We start from the raw sequence: 26,024 nt of genomic DNA on the forward strand, positions 1-26,024 counted from the left end.
TCTCACAGAACTTCCGTGGGCTACAAAGGATTTTTGGGTCCTATGTTCCAGGGTGTATAGGCAGCTCAAACAGAACAGTGCCCAGGCCTCTGGAGTGTCCTGGTCACCCTGTAGGACCTCATAAGTATTCACCAAAATCTACTCAAAACTCTCTTGTGGCTGAACATTGCAGGGAAAATTGGAAAAGTTGGTCTTTAGGAATAATGGGGATCCCAAAAAAACCCCACAGCTTTGAAAACAGCTGCTTGAGATCACCAGAGTCAGACTGGATAAGCTGTCAGCTTCAACATGGACCCAATGAAGAATAAATTATGAACCCCAGAGGAGATGATGGATAACTCCCAAACATTTAAGGGCCAAAGGTTTCCTGCGTTTCCACTGCAGATTAGCCATCCTCTTCACTGTAACACTTGAAAGGCACTTTAGTTTCAAAATATGCAGTAGCCGAGCATGTGATGTTTCATCATGCAACCCAACACTTCTCTTTAAGAGAACCATGAAACAGGGCTCTGTGAATTCCACCACTTCGGAGTAGAACCGTGGCCATTTAAAAAGTAAAGCATGCAAGCTTCTGGTCCTTGAGAAAAAAGAGACGGTACCATAGAGCCCAGGTGTGTCTGGTGAAATTTCCTGGGCTTGGGAGTGGAGATGTGCTCTGCCTGGTGGAATTTGCTTCTGTAAGATGTAGCAAAGGCTGCTAACTTAAGATGGCTTTGGAAAAGGAGGACAGGGCTATGGCTATGGTTTGCCTCAACTGTCAGAGGTAGGATGCCTCTGAAAGCCATTTGCTAGGTGGGAATCACAAGTGGGGAGAGCACTGATGTGCTCAGGTCCTGCTGATGTGCTTGCCAGAGGCATCTGTAAGAGCAGGATGCAGGACTAGACGGGTTATTGGTGTGATCCAGCAGTGTGATCCAGCTGCTAGTGTGACCACCAGCAGCAGCAGCAGCAGAACTACATGAAATATGGCAAGTACCCAAAGCCAATTTTGTCTGTTTGCACAATTCATCCAGGTTGCAGGATCCAGCTTTTCCTGATGCACTTCAAAAGCAGCATCCTCATTTGGCTCTAAGAACTGGCATGACCTGAAGAGGGAAGTTCTAGAAAGCATTGCACTGATATGCTGATATTGACCTACATTGGGCCAGCAAGCAACAGCTCATAAGACAGTGCCAGCCTCACCTTAAGGCTGTGCAAAAAGTAGCCAAGTGGGAGTAAGTAGGAGAAAAAGAGATTGCAAGCCCAGGTTCTACCAGCTTGCACAATATAAATAACATGCATACATAGCGTACTGATTTGGTTACAAGCCTGACACTCTCCTCATCCTTCCAACAGGTTGTATCATTCCCTCTAAAGTTTTGGTTTTTTAAAAAACACTCATTCACTGTCATTTTAATCGACAACTACTTTAAAGGAATTCCAAACCTGGTCCAGATATAGGGAGGTGGGTATGAGACACCACGGCTGCCAGCTACTCAGTGCTGTGCAGAGTTGGCTTGCATTGCAAACTCACAGGACTGGCTTTTCTCCAAGCTCAACCCTGGAAAGGGAACAATTTGTCCCGAACAAAATGTGGCAAGGGCACTCCCACCACATTAATAATGCTATTGTCCTGTGCAGATCTGGGGTTGCAGAACAGGGTCAAGATGCAGTATCAGATATTTGCTGGTTGTAACCATGGCTTGCCAATTCAGACATCATGCCAAGCTGTTGCTGACGCAATGGTTTTGGATTCCAGCTCCATGGCCAAGTGCAAGCCATGGTGTGCCAGTTCAGATCTCACAGCAAACTATGCTTAAGCTTCCCAACATCTGGTTTGCGATGAGGTCTATAATGAACCACCATATGGGATAAAACCAGGGATGTGAATTCTAGTATAGTTTGGTGGAATGAAATGGCACCAAAAACTGAAGTTTACAAAGGTGAGGGGAATGCATTCTTTTTAATTTCTTTGGCGAAGTCTGACTTTAGAAGAGGGTATTTTGAGCAAAGTTTCTGGTCCAAGAGAGAATATTCAGCGTCCCTCTGGTCCTCTAGCCCCTTTCAGGCAACACTGACAGAAGACAGCATTAAAATAAAAACTTTTTTGCTTTACTTCAGTAGAAAACCATGCCATACCTGAGTAGAACCATCTGTACTAGGCCACTTGTAACTCCTGCAGTTTGTCAGTTCTGTTACGTACTCTATTAATGGACACGGTTAAGAGCTACCGCTAATTCAGACAGAAAACTGGGTTACGGATTAGTTAGATTCTAAAGGGATGCCAAATACATCCGTATTAAAAACAAACAAGGTTAAAATGCCCTGTAAGGGGGAATAAACCAGTCCCCTACAGTTGTTATGGCCGACACAAAGGCTGCAGTATCCTTTTTCCCAAAGTGAACAAACACAAGCCAGCAGCAAATATGGGCAGGGCAGGAGGAAGAGTTTTGTACTCCCCCCTATCAATTTTAAATGGCAGCAGAGAAAGCGAGAAAAACATACTCTGGGCTTCTCTGACCCTTGGGAACAGCACCCAAGCAGAACCAAATTGTAGGATGAGTGACAATAGGGGAAAACAGACTCCCTAAACACACCTGATGTTTGTAAGAGAAGGAATGAGGTATGGAATTGCTCTCTGCTTCCTTCTTCGGCATCTTCCCACGCACCCACCCATCTGCCTGGACAGGAAAAGGTAGGTGCTGTCGCCTTTTGAGAATGGAAGAGAATCAAATCCTAGAATTGGAAGGACCACAGCCTGCAATGCAGGAATCTTTGGCCCAATGTGGAGCTTGAACCCGCAACCCTCAGTTTAAGAGTCTCATGCTCTACCGACTGAGCTATCCCAGAGGCATCAGGATACAGAGGGTTGCACATACCCTCTTTGAATGGCTGAATTTGTCAATTTTGGTTTCACTCAGTTTATCATCTTTAAGATCTTAAGTTCAGTTCTCCACATTACCACATCAGTTTGCAATTCCCTCACTGGAATTCACCGGCTTGTTTGTGCAAACATCTCCTACGCTCACTTTTTTTTTTTTTTTGCAAAGCACTGTTGCCTAATATAATGCAGTTTTTTTCATGTTATTATGACAAATACATCCATTTTTTATGGACACTTTACCACAGTAGCTGCATTTTTGAACACATTACCTGGCGGGAGAACTGCGTTGTGCAAAGTGCAAATTTGGAAGGACGGCTGCATTTTGCTTTGTGCATTTGTTTCGAAAAGTATAAATTAGGCTTTGCCTTTAAATGCTAACTGAATCTAGTTTCTCCCCTCATTCCTAAGTTGTTCACCAACAGTGATTGTTCTCCTCTCCTTGGGGAGGCAGCAGAAGCTTCTGGAACACTGTGATACTCTGTTTTGCCTCTCAGTTGGGTGCACTCCCCTGCCCTCAACCCTACTCAGCCCCACGTTTTATCTCTTGCAAGGCAGCTGAGTTGCAAGTCTAAGGAAAGGGAACCCTAAAGCAGAGATGAAGAACCCATGGCTCTCTAGATGTTGGAGGATATCAAATCTCTGACCACTCGCTACGCTGCTTGGGACTGATGGGAGCTGTAGTCTAAACACCCTCCCCGCACTCTAGAGTTACAGCTTGGCACCCTTTGCTTCTTACTCCTCAGTTCAGGGCACATTAAACATAAGCGAGGGTGTAAGGTCCTTCAAAGCTTTTCCTGCTTGGCTCCCATTGTGGCACCAATGTGGTCTTCACTATATTAAACTGTCACCCTGCTTGGATACTTTGCTCCCAGGATACCATGTTTTCCAAGGAGCTAAGGGGGATTATGGAAGTATATTCCAAGTCCCCATGGACGTAAGGCATTCTGCTGAAAGACTACATTTAGCCATAGCTAGTAATATGCTTTCACCAAGAGAAAAATCACCCAAGGGGTATATCTACACTAGAACGGCTATATAAGACTTTGACTGTCATAGCTCCACCCCATCACAGCCCAAGAACTCTGGGAATTGTAGTGCAGCAAGGGTGCTGCGGCTCAGGGCTCTAAAGTCCTCCTCGGACAACTACAGTTCCCAAGATTCCCTGGGGGTTGAGGAAATGGCTCAACCATCAGTCAGTGGCGTAGCATGGAGGGGCAGGGGGGGCGGCCGCACCGGGCGCAACATCTGGGGGGGCGCGCTCGCACTCGCAGCTCTCTGCCCCCTGCTAAAATCCACGAGTTAGGGGGTGCAAATTACTTGCCTTGCTCTGGGTGCTGACAACCCACGCTACGCCACTGCCATCAGTTCCCAGATGCAGCACAGCACAGAAGGTCTGCTCTCTGCTCTTCAATGAGGCCTTTGGGTGATTGATATTCTACAGACTTTTAAATGGTTTTTTTTGGGGGGGGCTATTGTTTTGTTGTTTTAACTATTTATTTGTGATTTTATCTTGTGTTTTTATCTTGGGAACCACCCTGAGATCTTCGGATAAAGGGTAGCATATAAATCTAATAAATTAAAAATAAATTTAAAAAATAATAAGAGGATGCCCCAACAACAGATTTGCATTTATGTTCAGCCATATTTAGTCCAGCAGATACACTCCCCTGTTTTGCAGGAAACCCACTTGGAAGCCTCTTGCAAAACAATGCACTCTATCTGTTTCCGCTGCTCCAGAGCTCTTGCTGAGAGAAAATTCAGGGAAGCGTTGAACAGTGTACCGTAATATGATCTGAGCTTCTGGTCATACTGCTTAGTGCTGCAGGGGCAGGCTATTAAACTTATTTTATTTTTTGCAAAACGAACACAAACCCTCCCCATTTTAAAGAGCAGAACTTGTGTTTTGGAGGAAATGTGGATACTGCACATATATATTTCTCTCTTTTTTAAATTGGGACAGTGAAAGGAACTGGAGAGGTCCATGTGAGTTTTAGAAACAAACATGGTAATATACATGTTTCTTTGCTGCCACGCATCCCTGTCGAAAAATATCTATCCCAGGTCTCCTAAACTTGGCCAGTGGTCCCACTTCCCCACCCCTTCACAGGTGGGGACCCACCTCCTTGCACTGTCCAATTTGCATTCTTTCAACAGGATGAGTGACAGGTAAACAGAGGATGGTTATGCTATTTAGAGGAGGAGATGGGGGTGAGGACAACAAGGGGGTGGGGCGTCACTCGACTGGCGAAATCCTCCTCACCATTCCTTGCGTCATTAGCCACTTGTCTATGGGCTCCATGTCTGAACTGCCACTTTTACCTCTCCTCTGTGTTGAGAACAGAAATTCCCATTAAAAAGTCAAAAGGGGTGCTGGGGTGGGGGGGACACAGGGAGACGGCAAAGCAACAGCGAGATGGAGAGATTACAACATTTCCTAAAGATGAGCCCATGACCTCCAGGCTTCAGCTACCACTTCACCCATCCCAGGTCTGTAAATTATTACTCACCTGTGGCAAGTAAAAACAAAAAAGAAACAACCCAAGCCAACTTTCAGGTCTTGAAGCGGAAAATTTCTTGGAAGGAAAGGTAGATCATTTCTGAAACACACCTTGCTTTCTGATAGGTGAAGGCATACAAGCTGGCAAAGTGTGTGTGTGTGTGTGTGTGTGTGTGTGTGTGTGTGTGTGTGTGTGTTTGATTTGCAAGGAAGTCTCATCCTCCTCCAAGTGACAATCTCAGTTTTCTGGCCAGCAAACTACTGTGAACTGAGAGTTCCGGAGAATTATCGAGGGCTTTTTCTCCCTCGGGTGCACACTGCCCCAGGAAGTGGCAGCTTGTGGCTGCCTGAGTTACCCACCTGGGACCCTCTGTCCAAGGCAAACACTCTTTTCAGACAAATAAATGAGTTTCTGGTCAGGTAAACACTACTTGCCGTCGTCATTATATGAAGATACATTAATATTACTAAATTCATGCCTTTTAGCCTGGAGTCACGCCCTCACCGCGACTTACAATATAAAAGCAGTAAGGTAGGGTTAGCCACTGCTGTTCTAAGATCTCCCCACCAATTACTAATGTATGACTCTGCTTAGCTTCTAAAATCTCATGAGATCAAGCTTGTTCAGGGAGGTACAGTAAGGTGCTGTGCACTGCCTTAACCAGAACCCAGGCAGCTTAAGGTTTTAACAGTGCAATCCTTATGAATGGCTCCTCAGGAGTAAGTCCCACTAAGTTCAATGGGACATTTAGGCTGTAATCCTGTATGCAAGGATTTAAAAACAACATGCCAGAAGAAAATCATTTTAGGCCTCCACACTCCACAGGCCTGCCAGTTAATGAACAAGTCAGCATACATGTTTTAAATGACTCTGCGTGTGGTAATTTCTAGAAAAGTCAGGAAGCAGTTTCTCCTTGCATCCCTATCCAAACCAACAGGCAATGTAAACTCCTTGCACCGGCTTCAATTATTCTTGTGAAATGCATTTTCTCTCATCTGTTAGGGATCCCCCTGAATATTTCAACTAACCACTGATGACAGAAAATGTGCATGCACACGAAAGCTCATACCAATAACAAACTTAGTTGGTCTCTAAGGTGCTACTGGAAGGAATTTTTTTTATTTTGTTTTGACAATGAGCTACAGTTCACCAACACTTGGAGAACACACTGGAGAGCAAAAGGGCCAGAGGACATCTTGGCAGGAGGGTGAAGTCTGAAAACATGAACGTCTTTGCACACTTTGACCCTGTTGGGTTAACTCAGAGGAGCCCTTTGAACTGACAACACTGTAGGCTGATAACAGCTACACTGATGGGGGAAAGACAAGCAGCCCAGGGATCCGAAGCATGAATCAAACAGGAGCGCAGGTTAATAGAGAAGGATGCTCATCCAGCTGCAAGGTGTGAGATTTCTCAGAATTATTATTTATTACATTTCTAGCCTGTCTTTCCTCCCAAAGGAGCCCGACATCGAAGCGTTATGGCAATGCAATTCGAATTAAAGGAGAAACAAAATGCTTAAAAACAATTCATAAACCATCTAAATCACCATAAACCATCAGTAGCTGATTTCGAGGTTGCCATAGCCAGTATATTTCAACCACCAAATTTGCTGGGTAAGCAGGAAGGTTTTTAAATCTTTCCTGAAAGTCAATAAGGGTAGAAACAGAAACACCTCGCTAGGGAAGGCATTCCAGAAACGGGGAACTGCCACTGAGAAGGCCTTGTTCACAGGTCAGTGACAGAGGTGGCACCAGCAACAGGGGCCTCCCCCTGATGATCACAAGGCTCGAGATGGCTGAAACTGGGGGAGTTGCTCATTTAGGTACTTGCCACCTTGAATTGGGCTTGGTAATCCACCAGCATTTAGCGCAGAGCTGTCGGGACTGGTGACACATGGGCACATCAGGCTGCCCCTCTTACCAACCTGGCAGCCACATTCTGCACTAGCTGCAACCTCCAGACTGTCTTCAAGGGAAGCCACACAAATAGAGCATTGCAGCAGTCTAAGCAGGATGTCACTAGAGCATGGGCAACTGGAGCCAGGCTATCCTGGTCTGAGAATGGCCATAGCTGGTGACCAGCATAAGCTGAGCTTAAGTACACCAGAAGCCACCTGGCAAGTCAGTGACAAATCAGAATCCAGAAGCACTCCCAGAGTACGAACCTATTCCACCAAGGGCAGTGCAACCCCTCCCAAAACAGTTTGTACACCTAATTCACAGACACAGGAATTGCCCATCATCTCTGTCTTATCAGGATTCAGCCTAGTTTTGGCTCCCAGCCAGCCTTTCACTGCTTCCAGAAATTTATAAACTGCTTGTTCCCCGGGTGGTGTACAAATAAAAATAAAAGGTTGAAGAACACTGACTACTACATTCTAGAATATGCTTTGCCTACGCCAGTCAGAAATGCTTCCAGACTCCACCTGTCTACTATTCATTCATTGATTCGATAGGATAATTTATACCCTGCCTTTCAGGATACATATCCTTCCAAGGTCGCCTGCAAGAAACGTTAAGCTGATTCAAAAACAAAACCTGAAAACATATTTTACTGGAGTGTGAGAATCCAAGATGCAGGAAAACCTTTTATGATACTGGAGGAAATATAAATGGAACAATCTCTGAAAAAAGTATTATGCTTATTATTTCTATATGTATGCTAGTAGTGATATTCATATCTATACATTGTATTCTTATAGGTTATTTATCTAAATAAAAATCCCTAAAGTGATTTGGTTATTTGTAATAATTTGGAAAATTAATAAAAATAATTGGAAAAAACCCCTAAAGTATCATCATCTACATATAACATTTATTTTATTTGCTTAAGGAGGGAGTGGGAATCCCAGGCCACTTAGTATCAAGATCCTTGGCACAGAGCAGTTGGTGACAAATGGGCCTGGGGTGGGCAGAAGTGAGAAAATACATCTTGAGCATCCTGTGAGATGTTCTTCACCTTCCTCTCTTTCCTCTTGGGATCCTTCCCATAGGACCACAGCTGTCAACCATCCCTTATTTGGCGGGAAAGTCCCTTATCCCAGTGCTGTGTCCCACTGCTGTCCCTTATTGATGATGTCCCTTAAATTTCCCGGGTTTCAAAGGAAGCAGCTCCTCTCCCTCCCTCCCTGCCGGCCAGGGAGGAGGGAGGCTCCAACTGTGTTGCTTGGCTGTGTTGCTCACCCAATAAGGAGTCTAAGAATGACTGGGGGGGTGGAGCTTGCATGCCTTGTGCCAATCAAATTGGCAGAGTTGCCTGGGGACTCGCCTTTGCTCAGCGCTTCCCAGCGGAGAGGGGACAGTGGTTTTCCTTGCTGCATCCCCTTTGCCGGGTTGCTGCGCTATGGGAACCACCGCTTGAGGCTTCATTTGGCTGCTGGCTGGGCTTTTCTGCCTTTGGCTCGGAGGGGCTCAGAAGTCGAACATACCTGTGCTCTGAAAATCCCTTATTTTGGCTGCTGATTCCTTATTTTCGAGGCTGCTGGTCCCTTATTTTCAAATCTGTAGGTTGACAGCTATGGATAGGACCCCCTGTTACTGTGGCGAGGTGGTGAAATTGGTGGTGAGAAGTCCAGTTTCTGCCAGTCTCACCTCTATTTTTCCGTAGCAGCTTCCCTCCATTTATCATCATGCCCCACAGCTCTTCCCTCTCCTACACACACTCAGACTTCAGGGCCCCTCCAGGAAGGCCATGCCCCCACCCCGCACCCAGAGTGCAAGGAAACCCCTGGAGAAGGCCAGGTCGAATGCTGCTGCAATGTATGTGCTCTCTCGCGCCCCCAAGAGGACAGAACACTAAAGATGAGAAGGTGAGTTCAAAGGACAAATGTTGCCACCCAAAGGATGGGAAGGCAAATGGGATGGAATCCACAGAGAGATCGGAATTCCTCATCCAGAGAGGTGAATGGGGAGAGAATCACTGCCCCGACCAAAATGAAAAATAGAGGGTTGTCTTCAGGGAAGACCATTCATGCTCCCAGTTCAGATCACTGGAAAGGAGGTTTTAGAAAGTTGCCTGCACCGACCACAAGTTCTAATTTATATTTATCCATACAAAGTCAGAGAATCTAAGAGTTAGGCTTGCTTTCTGAGTCAGCGCTTGGTGTGCTGCTAACACACGTAACTGGGGGGAAACAGGCAACCTTCTAGATAAATGTCAGGCTAGATACCTGTCAATTCTCTCCAGAAATTAACATGAAGTATTCAAACCTTAGACAGTTCTAGGAAAACACAATTTAGCACCACTGACCACACGTGCTTCACAGCTCTTTTCTGCAATTTGAAGCTGGACGCACGCAAAAATCTTAGGATAGGACTGAAGGAAACACATGAGTCGCATTCAACGCTCTCAGCGAAGCTTGAGAGCAACCCCCCTTTGTCTGCAATGCAACAGGGCAGAGAAGCGACTTACCCCTCCTGCGTTGTGTTTCCGAACATCCAGGGCAGATGCCAGTCCTTTAACAGCCTGGGGGTCTTCGTACGTCACGCTGAAACAGAAGAGGGGCAATGAGCATTGCAAATACCCAGGCAGCAGCAAATGCAAGAGTAAGAACGGAAGACATCGGGAATGTCATCTATAAATTGAAGTCCCAGGAGTGTTGCCAGGTGCCTCCATATAACAGTTGCACGCTGAGGAGCAAAACATTAAGCCCCAAGCACAGTCATTTATACGTTTCTCTTGTCATTTGTTCTTTTCAAAAACAAACAGCAGCCTCAGGCTTGAGCAGCTGGTCCTACATTTTCAAGCATTGGCCATTTTAAGGGTTTTTTTAAAAATAAAAAAGTGCTTACCGTCTAGAGTCCCCTTCCCTCTGTAGCTAGTAGCCTTTTTCCACCTGAAGAAATTGTGGGCTAAAAATCAACAAAGCAGGTCTCTCCTCCTAGATGGAGAGGGAATTCTAAAATTGGCTTTGCCCAAGCTCCTCGCTGTCCAATTCTGCATTTTTAAATGCAAATGCATCGAAAACATCACTGAGGTCCTTTCTTGTGTGCCCCCTCCATGAGAGGCCTGGAGGGTGGCAACACGAGAATGGGTATTTTCTGCAGTGGCTCCTCGTTTGTGGAATGCTTTTCCCAAGGAGACTCACCTGGCACCTTCATTACATATTTTAGGGGCCAGGCAAAAATATTCCTCTGCTCCCAGGCTTTTGGCTAATTCAACCATCTATGGCCTTTTAAAATGTGAGGGTAGCTACTGCTTTTGTTTATTACTATGTTATGTACATTTGTGTTTTTATATTGTGACCCTCCCATGAAGAGTGGTACATAAATTTAATAAATAAAACAAATAACAACCATGAGTGGGGAAACCTTTGTCCTTGCAGGTGTTGTTGAACTGCAACTCCCATCAGCACTAGCAAGCATGGACAGTGGCCAGGGATAATGTAGTGCAGAAACCTCTGGAGGTACAAAGGTTCCTCACACCAGATTTAAGGGTCAATACCAGTGCCTGGAAACCAACAGGTAACCCATGAAGATGGTATGAGATGTATGTTCTGGTCCTTGAGCCCCAGCCCAAACCCTGGCAGTTGCAGTTTGGACTGGTTGAAGTTTCCAGTGCGGCTTTGGGGCAGCCTAACATACGAGAGCATTACAGTCATTTAAGCTAGGATAAAATTAGGGCAGGAGGTTTAACGCAGGAATCAGAGGGGTGTAGAAAACGGCCTTACACCAGATCTGACCGCATTTACCCATCTATTTCAGTATTGTCTACAATGACTGGCAATGGCTCTCTATAGAGTTTCAGACACAGGTCTCTCCCACTCCTCCCTGGAGATTGAAACATAGGCCCTACGACTAAGTCATGGCCCACCCCTAAGGTTTCCAAAGCCAGGTCAGATTGTGCTAGAAGAGAAGGCTGCTGGTGCTGCAGCCAAAGCTAGTCAAAAGCCATCGTGGACGCCACCTGTCTAGAAGAAGTATTGGATCCAGGAGTAATCCCAAGCTGCAAACCTGGTCAAGAGTGCAATCTTATCTCGTGCAGGTTGCAAAACTAGCCACTGACCATCACCGAAGGGTCCTTCAGCCCAACAGCTTAGCGCGTGCACACACACAACTCCACTTCTGAATTCCCTACAGTTGTTGGAAATTGGAGCAGGGAGGGGAAACGGTGGAAAGATTTCACAGAACCTAGGATCGCCACACAAAAAGGACAGAAGCAGTTCCCTACGTGAAGACCTGCCCATTAGTCAGCCACTGGGTGGAGCTAAAGGAGCAAGGACAATAACTCATCTCCTCCCTGGTGCCTGAATGCCAGGGCATCTCTGGTAGGTAGGCCTATGGAGGCCAGGATTCAGCCAGCCAGCCTTCAGGGTAGTGGCGACAGCACAATAACTATGCCTTCCAAAATAATGGGTTGGTGAGGGGGAGATGCTGCATTCAGTTCCACATGGAAAAGCTGTCACCCTGACACACAAACACACACAAAACCTGCAGCCTTTGCTGTATTATTGGCATGCCAGAGTTACTGTACAATGGACCAATTCAGGCCGTTTATTAAAACGGACTCTGGATGGCCCAGGATAGGGCAAGAATTGTAAATCAATGCAACTGGGAATTCTGCAGCTAAAACATGGTTGACCCTCTCTGGGCCCTTCAGGTGGGCTGCAGAATGAATACATGAGCTTAGCAGTTGAGAGACTGATCTGTGGAACAGGGAGCCTCTGGTCCAAATCTCACTTTGGCCACGATGCCATTATCCTCTTGGCCTTAATTTCTGCCCCCACAGGAGCCTGGCTCAGAGCAGCAGAGCAGACCGTGTTGAGCTTGTGCCCCGCAGGGGAACTGCAGGCCTACAAGGGCCAGTTCCAAGGGCTTAAGAGAACTGCCTGAGTCCCCCACACCTCCCTCCTTCAGGCCCAACATACGTCTTGCGTTGATCAGCCAGTGAACTGCCTCTCGTCTGTGCGAACATGTCGAAGTCATCCCGGGGGTTGGGGTGCTGGAGGGAGCTGAGCGTTCCGCTGACGTTGTTTGCGCCTATATCTGCAGACAAGGAAAATGATATGGCTTAGGATAGGAGTGGACAACCCTTTTCAACCCAAGGGCCATATTTACTTTAGTGCAACTTTTTATTGGAGGGGGGGTGTCACATGCTAGTGGTGGGTGAGGCAAGAGGCAAAAGTGGGCAGAGGAATGAATGAGAATTTTACCTTTGCATAAAGCAGGCTACTTCCTACACCCAAACCCCACTCTCCAGCCTCCATTCAGGCAAGAAAGAGCCATTACTAGAGTGCAAGGACACATGCCAAGCAGAAACACTCAAGAAGGTTTCAAAACAGGGCTGGCAAGGGGTGCAGCCTGTGAGAGTCCCAGGGGCCAGATAAGAGGTGTCTCGGGAGCTGCTTTTGGCCTTCACGCTTGAGATTCCCCATCCTTGCTGCAAGAGAAAGCCAGAGCCGCCACATGAGCCAGCCAGCCAGAAGAAGGCATATTTTTGCTTTGAACATTTTGCTCTGTCCCAAAGATTGGTTCTAAGCACACCTGCAGCACCCTCTCCCAACCACCGAGTCTAGAGTTGGACATACAGCTACGCATCTCCAGTGGATGGAAGCATCAGGCTGAACATGGAAGCACTGCTTTGTGAAACTTTAGCTCATTGGCTACTTACGTCTCCATTGCTATACATTCTCTGGAGGGGAGAATGTGAAGCAGAGAAGCTGCGGGAGGGGAGGGGATGCTTCCTCCACCAGCTACTTTGCCCTTGAAACTCACTCTCCACCTCCCCACAGAATCCCAACATCTAGGCTTGTGTGGCAAACATAGATCTGAAGCCCTTTTTTTCAGCAAGGAGGGGGAGAGAGAAAAGACAACAAGTTTCCCTAAAGGAAAGGGAGTTAGTGGAGGGGAAAGGGTTAAGCACCCCGTTCTTCCTCATCCCTCTGATGTCCAAGAGTGCTTTGCAACAGAGGTTACACCCACATCATACATTTGAAGCACATGGATTCACCAAAAGACTCCAGGGAACTATAGTTTGTTAAAGATGCTAGAAAATGTAGCCCTGTGATGGGTAACTACAGTTCCCAAGATTCTTTGGGGGGGAGCCAAGTGCCTTAACTGTACGATGCAGATGCAGCAAGTGGGGGTTAAGCCTAACTCAGCATTCAGTGTATCATGACCTGCAATTTGGCTCAGACAGTCCCATTTGAGCAGGATTGCAAAAAGAGCAGTAGACTCCACTCTGTTTATAAGATGGACAGATGTGGACATCATAAGCTTCCAGGACAAGATGGGACGCCACCCTTAACTGCAAGCACTACCGTAGATTCCGGCATATTAGGCGACTGGGCATATTAGACAACCCCCCCAAATTGGCAGCTGCAATTTGGGGGTTCGTTTTATAAGCCCAGTTGCCTAATATGCTGGGCAGCTCCACGCCGGGAGAAAACCGCCCGGCGCAGAGTGCAGTCCGCCGCCCCTCCTGCTGCTTCAGAAGCAGCGGTGGGTGGGCTCCGCGCCAGGCGGCTCTCTCCCCGTGCAGAGCGGAGCCCGCAGCAGCGGGGGGTGGGGCAGATACCTGGCATATAAGACAACCCCCAACTTTTTAACCTCTTTTCCGGGGTTAAAAAGTCGTCTTATACGCCGGAATTTACGGTACTTGTCAGAGCCATGTGACCTTCTTCAGGAACCTGCAACATGGAAGAATCTCCAGGGGAGTGTGCTGTGGACTAGCCCCATACTACTCCAGTTCCCAGCACCCCTGGAAAGGCAAAACACATACCAAGCCCGGCGAGTTGGGTCGAGAGTGTGGATGCCGGCGCCGTGTTTCCAACCATGGGGCTGACCACTGCCGGGGAGCCAGGCCCCAGGTCTATTAAGTTGTCTTCAGTCACCTCGCTGAGAACCTGTTGAGCCAATTGGGACACCAGAAGTGGCCACATAAGGTAGATGCATTCCATGGGACAGCGCTAGTCAGAGAGGCAGAGCCTTTCTCAAACAAGGCTACGATTCAGGAAGCCCTACACCAGCCTTTCCCAGCCTGCTGTCCTCCAGCTGTGGCTGGATAACAACCCCCATCATTGGGAACCATTGGACATGGTGGCTTGAGCTGGCAGAAGCACAACAATATCTGGAGGGCACCAGTCTGGGGGAGGCTGCTCTATCTAAGCACAGAGAAAGCTATGGGAATCTGCCTCCCTCTCTGTCTCCAACACCAGGTATGGAATTTGGCTTCTTGAATTTCTAGTCCAACATTTACTTCATTTGTATAATTTATTCTGACAGCATATCAGGAAAGCTGTCAATTTTTTAATACTATACAGGGTGGTGTTTCTTCTTTTCTTTTACTAAGTATACAGACCCTCATACTCTAAACCCATTTTTTAATTCCTCGCTGATCATACTGCAGCTAAAGAGGTCACAGTTCTGCAAAATCCCTTCCTTGTCCAAAATGCAAAGTTAACATATTTGAGTTTTCTGCTTATGGAATTTGGGTGCAGTCTGGTGGTGAAAAAAGAAGCAGTGGGGAGGAAGGGGGGGAAGATAAAATAGGCAGTCTTGTTGGGATGAATGAAACACATTTGATAGCATTTGAGTTAAATGTCAGTCTTTTGCCCACACAGATGTCAGTCTTTTGCCCGGAACAGATCCCATTCACATCCCAAGGTACCACTGTATTATTAATTCGAGGCTTCCTGGTTTAATTGAAGCTCATGCAAAGGGAAAACACCGATTCCTATCTCAGCTTATTTTCAAGATATAACCCTTTAAACCATCTTAAGAGCTTGATATCACATTCAGCTCAGCTTGCTCCTGTCTTTGCAACCTGCAAGCAAAGTGCCTCACATTTACCTACTTAAATGCAACTGATTTAAGAGCAAAGAGGCTCCACAAATATCAGAAAGTGTTCCGGCAAGAAGGACTTTGCAGCAGTTGCACCACCTCACTTTCAAGGATGAGTTTTGCCCAGCAGGAGGACTCACCCCATTGCTTGCGTTCTGTGCAGACCGACCCAACCTGTATCGCTCAAACCTACAGCAGACAAAAAAAGAGGAGAGATTAAAAATTAATGGCATGTAGCAATTTTGAAAGGTGCAAGTCTTACGACAAAACCCAGGATGCACAAGGAAGGATCTGTCTTTTTCCGGCTGGGGTGGTGGGAAGCTGATTGTAGCCACAGAGACCAGCATATGATCACAAGGGCTGCTGCACTATCATACCTCTAGGCATGGCTGGAAGCAACCCCATCCAACTCTCTCACCCCAAAACCTGCCATTACAACGCTGAAGCCCAGCCTTCTTCAACCTGGTGCCCTCCAGATGTTTGGGACTCTAGCTCCCATCAGTCTGAGCCAGTATGACCCCAGGAGAACATCTGGTACAGGAGTTAATAGTTAATAGCTCCAGAAACGTGCTAAAGGGCAGGTAACTACAAGAAAGAAGCAGTTGGAAGGAATGACTCACGGTTTCAGTTGTCTCTATACTAATGCACAGAGTATGGGAAACAAGCAAGATGAATTCTTAATACAAGCAAGACGAGCTCTTAATACAGGATACACTCTGGACGTTAAAAAGGCTGATTTTCAAAAAGATTAGGAACTACTCGGTGAGGGGGGAAAGCCACACTTAAGGGTAAGCCAGCAACTATTTGAGCTTCAGAGGAAAAGCAAGCCACCTCTCGTATCGGAGGAAAACGTTGTTCAGATCGTCGTTTACATGAAGCAGCTCTTCTGTGACTTCTTCGTTGGACACCCTGGAGATGAGCTCCACGATCCTCTGCTGCATGGCTCGACAGGTGCGGTTCAGCTCCTGGGAGAAATGAATCATTGCAACTTCAAGGGAAGAAATGATGCCCAAAAGTTACAACACAGGGGAGCTTCAGTCATCAGAGCCCAGATATAATAGGCCTGCTCACACAATCTAACTACATCAAGCCAGGCAGGGACAGCCCTTGCCAAAAAGGTGCCCAATCACGAGTAAGGCTAACAGAGCTATTCCACAATGTGCTTGTGGTAGGGGTACGGGTAAGGGTGGGTCCATTTTCAGCAGAGATTACCGCCTTCCTAGAGTTGTAAGGAGGCAGAAAAGAAGGGCAGAATGCTCATTTGCTAGATGGTCAGAACAATCAAGAACTCCATATATTTAATTCCGGTTATAAGGCCTGTGTTAACTGTCAAGATATCTAGGGTAAGGCTCTAGGGCCAAGGTGACATAGCTTCCACATAAATGGTCAGGTCAGGGTGTAATACTGAGCTCAAAAGTTCAACTTCTTAAACATCTTAGCAATTCTTTAAAAATTAAGTTTCAACTCCTTATGGCTGCAGATATAACTTCATGGGCAACAGGATCTTAAGGGGTGACAGTGGTGGCAAAAGACTTCCTGTGGCCTGGGCATCAGTGCCGTGAGAAGCTCTTTAAAACTCCAGGTGACTAATTAAAGGATGATAAATTAAGCTAAAATAGAAGCATATTTGCATAAGGTAAATAATACCATGGAATGCAGCCTTTTAGCAACATAGAATTCTCAACCACTGCAAAATACAGCCAAGACTCAGTAGCCAAGCCGTACCTGGCAGTGTTTCCCACTTTTAGAAGCCCTGGCCTTCAATACAAGAATTAGCCTCCTCCCTCTTTGCATTCCTCCCCCTTCAGAGTGGAAATTCAGGATTAAGGACAGCCATGTAAGGATACATATCTTAAATCCATTTAATTAGTATACTGATTGTTAAATTCCACTTTGACCGGTTTAATGTTTATGTAAAAAATTATGCTGAATTTCTGGTTTTACTATGCTGGCTGTTTAGCCGTAATAATAAACATTCATTTGAGAACAGCCATGCTGCTGGTGGTACCGGCACCCCCACCCCTGAGAAGAACAACAAGCCTCGTTGACCTGGCATCTCGTGGCCTGACGTTCTGCACCTGGACAAGTGTCACCTCGTGCTTCCCGCAGCTGCTTTCACAGCTTGAGGGCTGAGTTTACCATGTCAGCTTTGATCCCATCAGTTCAGAGCCAGATTGTGACATTTCAGAAGGTTGGATTCAGATGGAGAAGAGAGGGCTGGCGGGGCCTGTCTGTCTCTATTCTGCTGCAGCGCCTGGTTGCATGCCATTAAAAACCTTTCCTTTTTATTTAGCTGCTTATTGGGCTTCTGATGGGTAACAACTAACAACCAGGGCTTTTTTTCCAGCCGGAACTCAGTTCTGGCAGCTATCAGATGGGCACCACTGGAATTCTAAGACGAAGCCGTTCATGGTGAGTTCCAACACCTCTTTTTCTAGAAAAATAGCACTGCTAACCACCAACCGTCTTGCTACACCGATCCCCAGGCTGCCCCTTCTGTTCCTAGGTAAGCTTACAGAACAGAACTGATAGCTCAGTCAGCAGAGCACAATACTCTTAATCTCAGTGCCGTGGGTTCAAGCCCCACGTTGGGAAAAGATTCCTGCATTGCAGGGGGTTGGACGAAATGGTCCCTTCAAACTCTGCATTGGCGCCCACTACGTTTCCAAGCACAATTCGAAGTGTTGGTGCTGACCTTGAAAGCCCTAAATGGCCTCGGTCCAGTATATCTGAAGGAGCGTCTCCACCCCCATCGTCCAGCCAGTACACTGAGTTCCAGTGCCGAGGGCCTTCTGGCGGTTCCCTCCCTGTGAGAAGCGAAGCTACAGGGCACCAGTTAGAGGGTCTTCTCGGTAGTGGCGCCCGCCCTGTGGAACGCCCTCCCATCAGATGTCAAAGAAATAAACAACTACCTTATGTTTAGAAGACATCTGAAGGCAGCCCTGTTTAGGGAAGTTTTTAATGTCTGACGTTTTAATGTATTTTTAATATTTTGTTGGAACATGTCCAGAGGGCTGGGGAAACCCAGCCAGATGGGCAGGGTACAATTTTTTTATTACTACTACTACGATTCTACGATTCTAATAGGCAGGGGGTTGGAACACAAAACATCAGAGGAGCCCTGCTGGATCAGAACGGAGACTATTATTTAGTGAATTTATATCTCACCCTTGCACTCTGAGGAGCCCAGAGCAGTGAACAGATACACAATTCAAAAACCAGAACAAAGCAACAATGTTCTAAAACAGTTAAAACATTCTGAAAGCAATTGCAATTAAAAAGCAGCTATAGTTAAAAACGATTACAGTGGTGCCTCGCTAGACGAAAAGAATCCGTTCCGCGATTCTCTTCGTCTAGCGGTTTTTTCGTCTTGCGAAGCAAGCCCATTGACAGCTTAGCGGATTAGCGCTACAGCTGTCAAGCGGCTTCCAGCGATCAGCTGTTAAGCGGCTTATCAGCGGAACAGCTGATAAGCGGCTTAGCGGCTTAAGAAAAGGGTGAAAAAAGCGAAAAAAAACCACAGGGGGATGCAAGATTTTTTTCGTCTTGCAAAGCAACCCCATAGGGAAATTCGTTTTACAAAGCGCCTCCAAAATGGAAAACCCTTTCGTCTAGCGGGTTTTTCGTCTTGCGAGGCGTTCGTCTTGCGGGGCACCACTGTATTCCATCCAGTGATTTTGAGGTTGCCGGGAACAGTAGTCTTCAGTCACGACATCCAGTCTTAGTCCTCATTAACAGCCATGGCTTCTCCCAAAGAATCCTGGACACTGTAAAGGGTGCTGAGAGTTGTTGATAAGACTCTGGAACACCCTAGCAGTTCCCAGGTTTCATTGCGAAAAGCCATGGTGGTTAAAGTAGCATAGGAGTGCTTTAAAAGTATGGTGTGGCTATGACTGAAGATCCAACGAGTTCCGCATTCTGCCTCCTATAGCAGAGGTGTAATGGTTCTAGGGGGTTGCTCGTGCGTAAGTTGCCGCCAGTCCTGGCTAGGTTGCCTGGTTGAACCCTTTCTGTCTGGACAGCCTCTCACCCGTGGCTGTCTCAGTCGCTGGCAGAATCCGTCAGTGGGCGTTTCTTGAACTTCTTCCAGCAAAGAAGTTCTTTGACGCCAAGTCTCCTCCTACTCTCCCTGCGCGGAAGTCTTCTGCGCAGGGAGGGTGTGGGCAGCGGAGCACCCGTGCTCTTCCCGCTGGTCTCCGGTGAAGAGTCCTGGAGCCTCCTCTCCGATTCCCCCATCTGCCCCCCTTCACCACTGGTGTTACACTGATTTCCTTCCCCAGCAGATGTGCTGCCTCTCTCCCTGCTGGGACCCTCTCCGGCATCCCTCTGGAGCCTTCCCTCCGCCTCTGGCCCCAATGGCAGGAGATGACAAGAGGTTTCCAGAAAGTCTGCTGGCAGGACATGAAGGAAACAGCCCACCCTTACTCATGACCCCCCAATCCCCAGTAACTGATATTCAGAGAACACTGAGTCTTTGTTTAGCCACCAGGGCCAATGGCCACCTGCAAACATGTCTAAACTCCTTTCGAAAGGCTTCTCAGCTAGTAGCCATCATCACATCTTGTGGCAGCAAACGGAAGGGGGTGGGGAACCTTTCTCCTGCCCTGAATCTACTATGTTAATACTTTGGTTGCAACACATTTACCTGCAGTAACTCAAGGTCTGATGAATCTTCTTGCCCAGGGACCATTTCTGTGAGCATTTCAGACATCACTTTGGTGTTTCCACGAACAACGTCCAGTTCACTCCGCAGTCGTGCAATCTATTTTTTTTTTAAAAAGGGGGGGGAGAGAAATGCAACCCTTTACAGAAGCTGCATGCATTTCACAGTCTGATTTTTAAAAGGTTCTGGAGGCGGGAATGCCTTCTACAGTACCTGCTCAGACAATACCTGCTCTGTATTTGCTGTGATGGGGCCGGTCACATTCAAAGCTGGGGCCTGAGGAGCAGAGTACGTGGTTGGAGAAGGAGCTGAATAGGAACTGGAGTTCATCCTTTGCTGAGACTGGGACCTGTGCATGCTGGCAGCTGGGTCAACTTCAGGAACGCTCTAGCAGAGAACAATGTGCAAACTTTCAGATATACAGTATTCACCGAAAGATTGTGCTGCTGTCGTTATCATGCTCTTTAGCCAAAAGGGCAGGGAAGGCAGAAGGCAGGGATCCTCTAATTGTTTCTCCTCCTCTACAAAAAAAAGGAAGAAAAGCAGAAAACACTGCCCACTTACTCTCTGCGGTGTGTGTATTGGCGACAAAGCATCCAGATCAGCCATTGGAAACTCAATCCCTTTTCTTTTGAGTTCTTCATAAATGTGGACCACCCCAGTTAGATCAGGGCTGCTTCGAAAGGCATCAGCCCAGGCCTGCAAAAGAAACAGAGAGTGTTACAAGGAACTCAATCCAGTTCCCTTCTGTTGTGGAATTTGGTCTGTTCTTTTTGGAGACCGCATTTCTTGTGAGTATATAGTACAGTTGTACCTTGGAGCCTTGCAGCTCAAACGTTTTTTGGCTCCCGAATGCCGCAAACCTAGAAGGGAATGTTCTAATTTGGAAACATTCTTTGGAACCCAAACGTCCAACGCGGCTTCCGATTGCGTGCAGGAAGCTCCTGCAGCCAATCGGAAGCTGCGCCTTAGTTGTCAAACATTTTTGGAAGTCGAACGGACTTCCAGAACAGATTCCTTTCGACAACCAAGGCACGACTGTACAGACGTGAACAATATTTCTTCAATCACAGTGTCTCAGGGCTGTATGGTGACTGTGGGAGGGGTTAAAGCCTGAGAAAAGCCCCAAAGGTTTCTAATAAGGCCACAAAGGGTCAACTGAAAGTTCAAGGGTGCCACATCAGGACATGTACTAAATGCAGTAAATAAATGTAATTATTTACTGAATTTATATCCTGCCCCAAGGAGCAGCAAACAGATACACAATGTAAAAACAAGAAGAAAGCAAGAACGTTCTAAAAACAATAGCAATTAGAGCAGGCCTAGGGAAACTTGACCTCCAGGTGTTTTGGGACTACAATTCCCATCATCCCTGACCACTGGCCCTGTTAGCTAGGGATCATGGGAGTTGTAGTCTCAAAACATCTGGAGGGCTGAGTTTGCCTGTGCATGAATTGCAGTGTTTCCCAACCTTGGGCCTCCAGCTGTTTTTGGACTACAACTCCCATCATCCCTAGCTAGCAAGACCAGTGGTCAGGGATGATGGGAATTGTAGTTCAAAAACAGCTGGGGGCCCAAGGTTGGGAAACACTGAATTAGAGCATCTAAAAGCAGTTACAGTTAAAAACATTCTGAATGTATCAATGATAAGGAAACAAAGTTGTGAATGAAAAAAGTAGTATGTGATTCATTTATTTCATAAAATTTATATGCCACTTAAGTGCAAAAAAACACCTCTCATGGATCAGTTTCTCAGGAAGCCCACAAATAAAGCCTTGCTGTGTGAGTGCATCATTATTTGTGTTCTTACATCTTCCAATAAGGTAAATTAAAGGCATCAATTCTCCGCCACAAGGGTGTTGCCAGCTAATCCCACTTGAGCAGAGGGAACTTGATCTTTGATTGGCAAGATCCGCCCGAATTGGCCAAGCCAGTTTCCAAGGAATCTTCCCTAAATTACAACAGAAGGCATCCTTCCTGCAGAAGCAATTCTCACTCCCTTGGAGCGGTGTGCCATTTTTTATTTACAAGCGAAAGGCCAGGAAAAGCACACGTTAACGGCACAGCAGCATTTTGGGCTGCTTCCAGACACGGACAATTTAGCAGCAGCCAGTAATTGCTGTTCTGCTTCAGGCTGTAAGCAAAAATAGCAACTCTGCTGCTTCCAGACTTCTAGAAGCCAAATGACATTCTGGAGCCAACTGGGCAGTCCACCCCCTGCCCTGGTCCCAAATGTTGGAGGATGCTGGGGAGGAGAGAAAGGATTCTCATTGGGACTATGGTGCAGGAGGGAAAAGATTAAAACAGCCCCTTCTTTACCCATCACTCCACTCCTGATAAGCATACCCTGGAGATAAACAGCTGGATCTCTCATCATCTTTCCCTTTTCTGAAAAACTGCCTCGATGAGGATTTGGCAGGGGGAGCCGGGGGGGGGGGGAGCTGAATCCCCTCTCTCTCTCTCCAAATCCATTCTCCAAAGCAAGTCCTTACACAAAGCGGGGGGATGAAGAAAAACAAAACAAAACACACATACCCAATATCATAGCCATATCATAGCCATGAGGTAGACTCAGTTTCAAGTTCCCCTCACTCTCTGATCGCTTTAACGTCTTGCCTGCCCGATGAACCGTTCTGGAGAACTAAATAGCTTGCCACACTTTTGTAATGTAGATTTTGGGAGATTTTTCTCATGAGCCAACATGGCTACTTTTGAGCTACTCCGTAAGTTATCCTTCACAGAAATGAGGACTTTTAGCAGCCTGTAGGCCCCCCCCCCATGATCAATAGAAACACAGAATAGTACTCTGATCTACTACTGGCTTTAACCTAATATAGTCAGGCTGCGGGGGACAGGACTAGAGAGTGGGGTGGGGAGTGAGGAAATTCTGACTTGGGCGGGGGGCAAATTAGGCCCAACAGGAGGCAGGATTTGTGCCAGCTCACCCCCATCTGATTTCATATATGACATTAAGTCTGGGGCAGGTAAAGAAGTGGCCACAAAGGAACAACCAGGCATCTTAAAGGTTAGAGTGTCAGGCTATGAACTGGGAGAAAAGGGCTTGAATCCCCACTCAATCATGAAGCTCCCAGGGTGGCCTTGGGCCAGTCACTCACTTCCAACCTAATCTACTTCACTGGGTTGCTGTGAGGATGAAACAGGGAACAAAACCACACACATCGCCTTGAGCTCCTTGGAAAATAAAAGTGCTATATAAATGTAGCAAGTAAGTAAGTAAGTAAGTAAGTAAGTAAGTAAGTAAGTAAATAGATAGATAGATAGTGGGAAGCTGATATTCAGGGGATTATTTCTGACGGGAAGGAAGGGGTGGCTTCGTGGCCCTTTTTAAGAACAAATCTGCTGAAATTAAAGGAAGCCCTGTTGAAATTTGTGCATCAATGGCATTTGGACAATTGCAAGGCTTCATTATATTAATTATCATCCCTTTGTTGGAGAGGATGTCAAATTCTTGGTCTGCTGATCTGGAGGGAGTGTCAAAAAGCACAGAAATGTTGGCAGGACATTTTTGCAAGCCTTACTGATCTCCTTCGCAGAGATATTGAAATGGGACCGGGATTAGCTTTGCTCTCTTTATTTAGAGGGTGAAACAGGGATCTCCCTTGTAAGAATCTGATAAACCCCCTCCTTGTGGAGCCGGGCGTACATTGGAAGGATGCAGGCAGATGGACTACACACAAAAGGTAAATTAAGAGTATGGTACTTGGCTTTGGCTGATAAACTTACATAACACAGCAGAGTGATGCAAGGAGGAATTTTAAAAAGATACTTTCAATGATGATTGATTTATGATTGTTTATATTATTAACTGTCATCTGGAGGAAGCTAAACCCCTGTAACTCACACATCTTTTTGATTTGGCTATTTAACTTAACATGTTGCTATTGTTTTCTGCCTTATACACATCTGTATTTTGCTTTGCATCTGGTGACCAATAAACTATTAATTGTTGTTTGTATTGTTTCAATAATAATAAAAACTAAAACATAGAGAGAGAGTCTACTTTTGACCAATATTGCTTATCACTCAGAAGGCAGAAACAAAAACCCAATGACAGACCTGAATTAGTGCAAGTACTTTATCCTGGACAATGGTGGGCGGGTTGTTCTTGGGAGAGATGATTTTCACCAGGACACCATCTATGAAGTCACGGTTTGCTACTAGGACATGAAAGCGATGGCCACAGTTCTTCACACATGTTTCCAGTACCTGTGTGTGGGCGAACACATCATTACTGGTGGAGCAAAGAAAGCTGGTGAACACATGCAAGGAAGAAATTCATTGCCATGGACAGTAGCTAATGTCCAGGGGCGTGGGGACACTTTGAGAAAGGAGTAGCCCAGGGTGGTAGTCCAGGGGATTAATCATTTCACTCACCATGGCCAGTGTTCTGCCATTTTCTAGGGAGCATGGTGAGCCCCTAGCCTTCCTCCCAGCTCGGGGTGGGGGACATCCCCAACTGGGATAAAAACTATGGTTTCTTTGGGCACTATGTTTCAAAGGTGCTCTATGCAGTAAATGCAGAAGAACAAGCTCAATCCTGGAGAGGGGAGGTGGAGAACTGCCTCACAATCACACAGAATTCTGGTGCCCAAACTTTTTGGCTGTCCACCAAGGCCAGTCAAAATTTGTGCAACAAAAACACATGAGCCCTGGCAATCACAGAAAAGATTATTCTTAATTTGAACGTCTCTAGTGAATCAGATGCACCAGAGCACTTTTTATGCCACATGGTGGGGCTTTACTTCTTATACTTCTGGAACTGTGGTTTAGACCTCTTGGGCTTGCCAATCAGAAGGTCGGTGGTTCGAATCTGTGTGATGGTGGTGAGCTCTTGTTGCTCTGTCCCAGCTCCTGCCAACCTAGCAGTTCAAAAGCATGCAAGTGCAAATAGATAAATAGGTACTGCTGCAGTGCGAAGGTAAATGGCATTTCCATGCACCCTGTCTTCCGTCACGGTGTTCCATCGCACCAGAAGCAGTTTAGTCATGCTGGCCATATGACCCAGAAAGCTGCCTACAGACAAACGCCGGCTTCCTCGGCTTGAGGCAAGATGAGGGCCGCAACTCCATAATTGCCTTTGACTGGGCTTAACTGTCTAGGGGTCCTTTACCTTTTCACTTTTAGTTCTGGAACTGGTGCACAAAATTCCCTATCTGCACTGACGAGTAAAATTTGGTGATCCTAATGAAAACTCTAATATACAAGTGGATTTCATATCGATCAACTGCTCCAGTCAGGGAGGCAACTTGAATAAAATATTGTGGGGGCGCAAGTTAAGCCCCGGCCTGCAAAATCTATCACATGACACAGTGCAGACACACCATTTGAATGGGAATGCCCATCAACTTTGTGGGGGCTCAGCCCCCACAAATATCTTATTATGGGGGGTCAAAGCCCCCAACGGCCCCTAGGAGTTGGCTGCTACTGCTGCAGGAGCCTAATAAAAAGTAGAATAATAATAATAATTTGTGGACCACTGGCCTTAAATCTTCCTCCTTCAATGTGGCTACAGATGCCTGTAGTACAGTGGTGCCCCGCAAGACGAAAAACCCGCTAGACGAAAGGGTTTTCCGTTTTGGAGGCGCTTCGCAAAACAAATTTCCCTATGGGCTTGCTTCGCAAGAAGAAAGCCCATAGGGAAATCTCCGGGGACCTCTTTTAAATGCTAGCGGTGGGGAGCAAAGCCTTTCCCACCCCCCTCCGGCCTTCAGAAGAGGTCCAGGAAGGCCGGCGGGGGCCGAAAGGCTTTGCTCCCCACCGCCAGCATTTTAAAAGCGGTCCGGGATAGCAGGAAAGCGCTTCCCGCTATCCCGGATGGCTTTTGAAGGCAGGCGGGGGGGGAGCAAAGACTTTTGCCCCCCGCCCGCCTTCTTTGTCCCCCCTGCCTGCCTTCCCGGGGGCTTTTAAATCGCCCCGGGGCGATTTAAAAGCCCCCGGACGGCTTTTGAAGGCAGGCGGGGGGCAAAAGGCGCTGCGTTTTCCGCTCTCCCGGGAAGGCAGGCAGGGGGGAGCAAAGACTTTTGCCCCCCGCCAGCCTTCAGAAGAGGTCGGGGGACAGACTGTCCCCGGACCTGGTCTGAAGGCGGTTTCCATAGGAACGCATTAATTGATTTTTAATGCATTCCTATGGGAAACCGTGCTTCGCAAGACGAAAAACTCGCAAGACGAAAAGGCTTGCGGAACGAATTAATTTCGTC

The 26,024-nt window shown here is 46.8% G+C and overlaps 1 protein-coding gene across 5 annotated transcripts in view; it reads right to left on the bottom strand.

Moving 5' to 3' along the window:
• The window catches only part of TOM1L2 (target of myb1 like 2 membrane trafficking protein), a 52,028-nt gene that overhangs the window by 14,369 nt on the left and 11,635 nt on the right, over window positions 1-26,024 (bottom strand). For 3 of the 5 annotated variants that reach the window (XR_014163046.1, XM_081889218.1, XM_081889217.1), the window contains exons 4-13: window positions 23,884-24,033; window positions 20,371-20,505; window positions 20,035-20,193; window positions 19,789-19,905; window positions 15,975-16,108; window positions 15,284-15,332; window positions 14,083-14,206; window positions 12,230-12,347; window positions 9,775-9,850; window positions 5,124-5,189 (exon numbers count right to left, since the gene is read on the bottom strand). Coding sequence is in view for 4 of the 5 variants with exons in the window: in XM_081889218.1 (XP_081745344.1) it covers window positions 5,124-5,189; window positions 9,775-9,850; window positions 12,230-12,347; window positions 14,083-14,206; window positions 15,284-15,332; window positions 15,975-16,108; window positions 19,789-19,905; window positions 20,035-20,193; window positions 20,371-20,505; window positions 23,884-24,033 (1,128 nt within the window). In the remaining variant the exon portion in view is untranslated. The remainder of the gene's footprint in view (window positions 1-5,123; window positions 5,190-9,774; window positions 9,851-12,229; window positions 12,348-14,082; window positions 14,207-15,283; window positions 15,333-15,974; window positions 16,109-19,788; window positions 19,906-20,034; window positions 20,194-20,370; window positions 20,506-23,883; window positions 24,034-26,024) is intronic. The other 2 variants (XM_081889220.1, XM_081889219.1) reach the window with 1 other exon arrangement.

Source organism: Podarcis melisellensis (genome assembly GCF_964234715.1).
Source record: "Podarcis melisellensis genome assembly, chromosome: 14".
NCBI lineage: Eukaryota > Metazoa > Chordata > Lepidosauria > Squamata > Lacertidae > Podarcis > Podarcis melisellensis.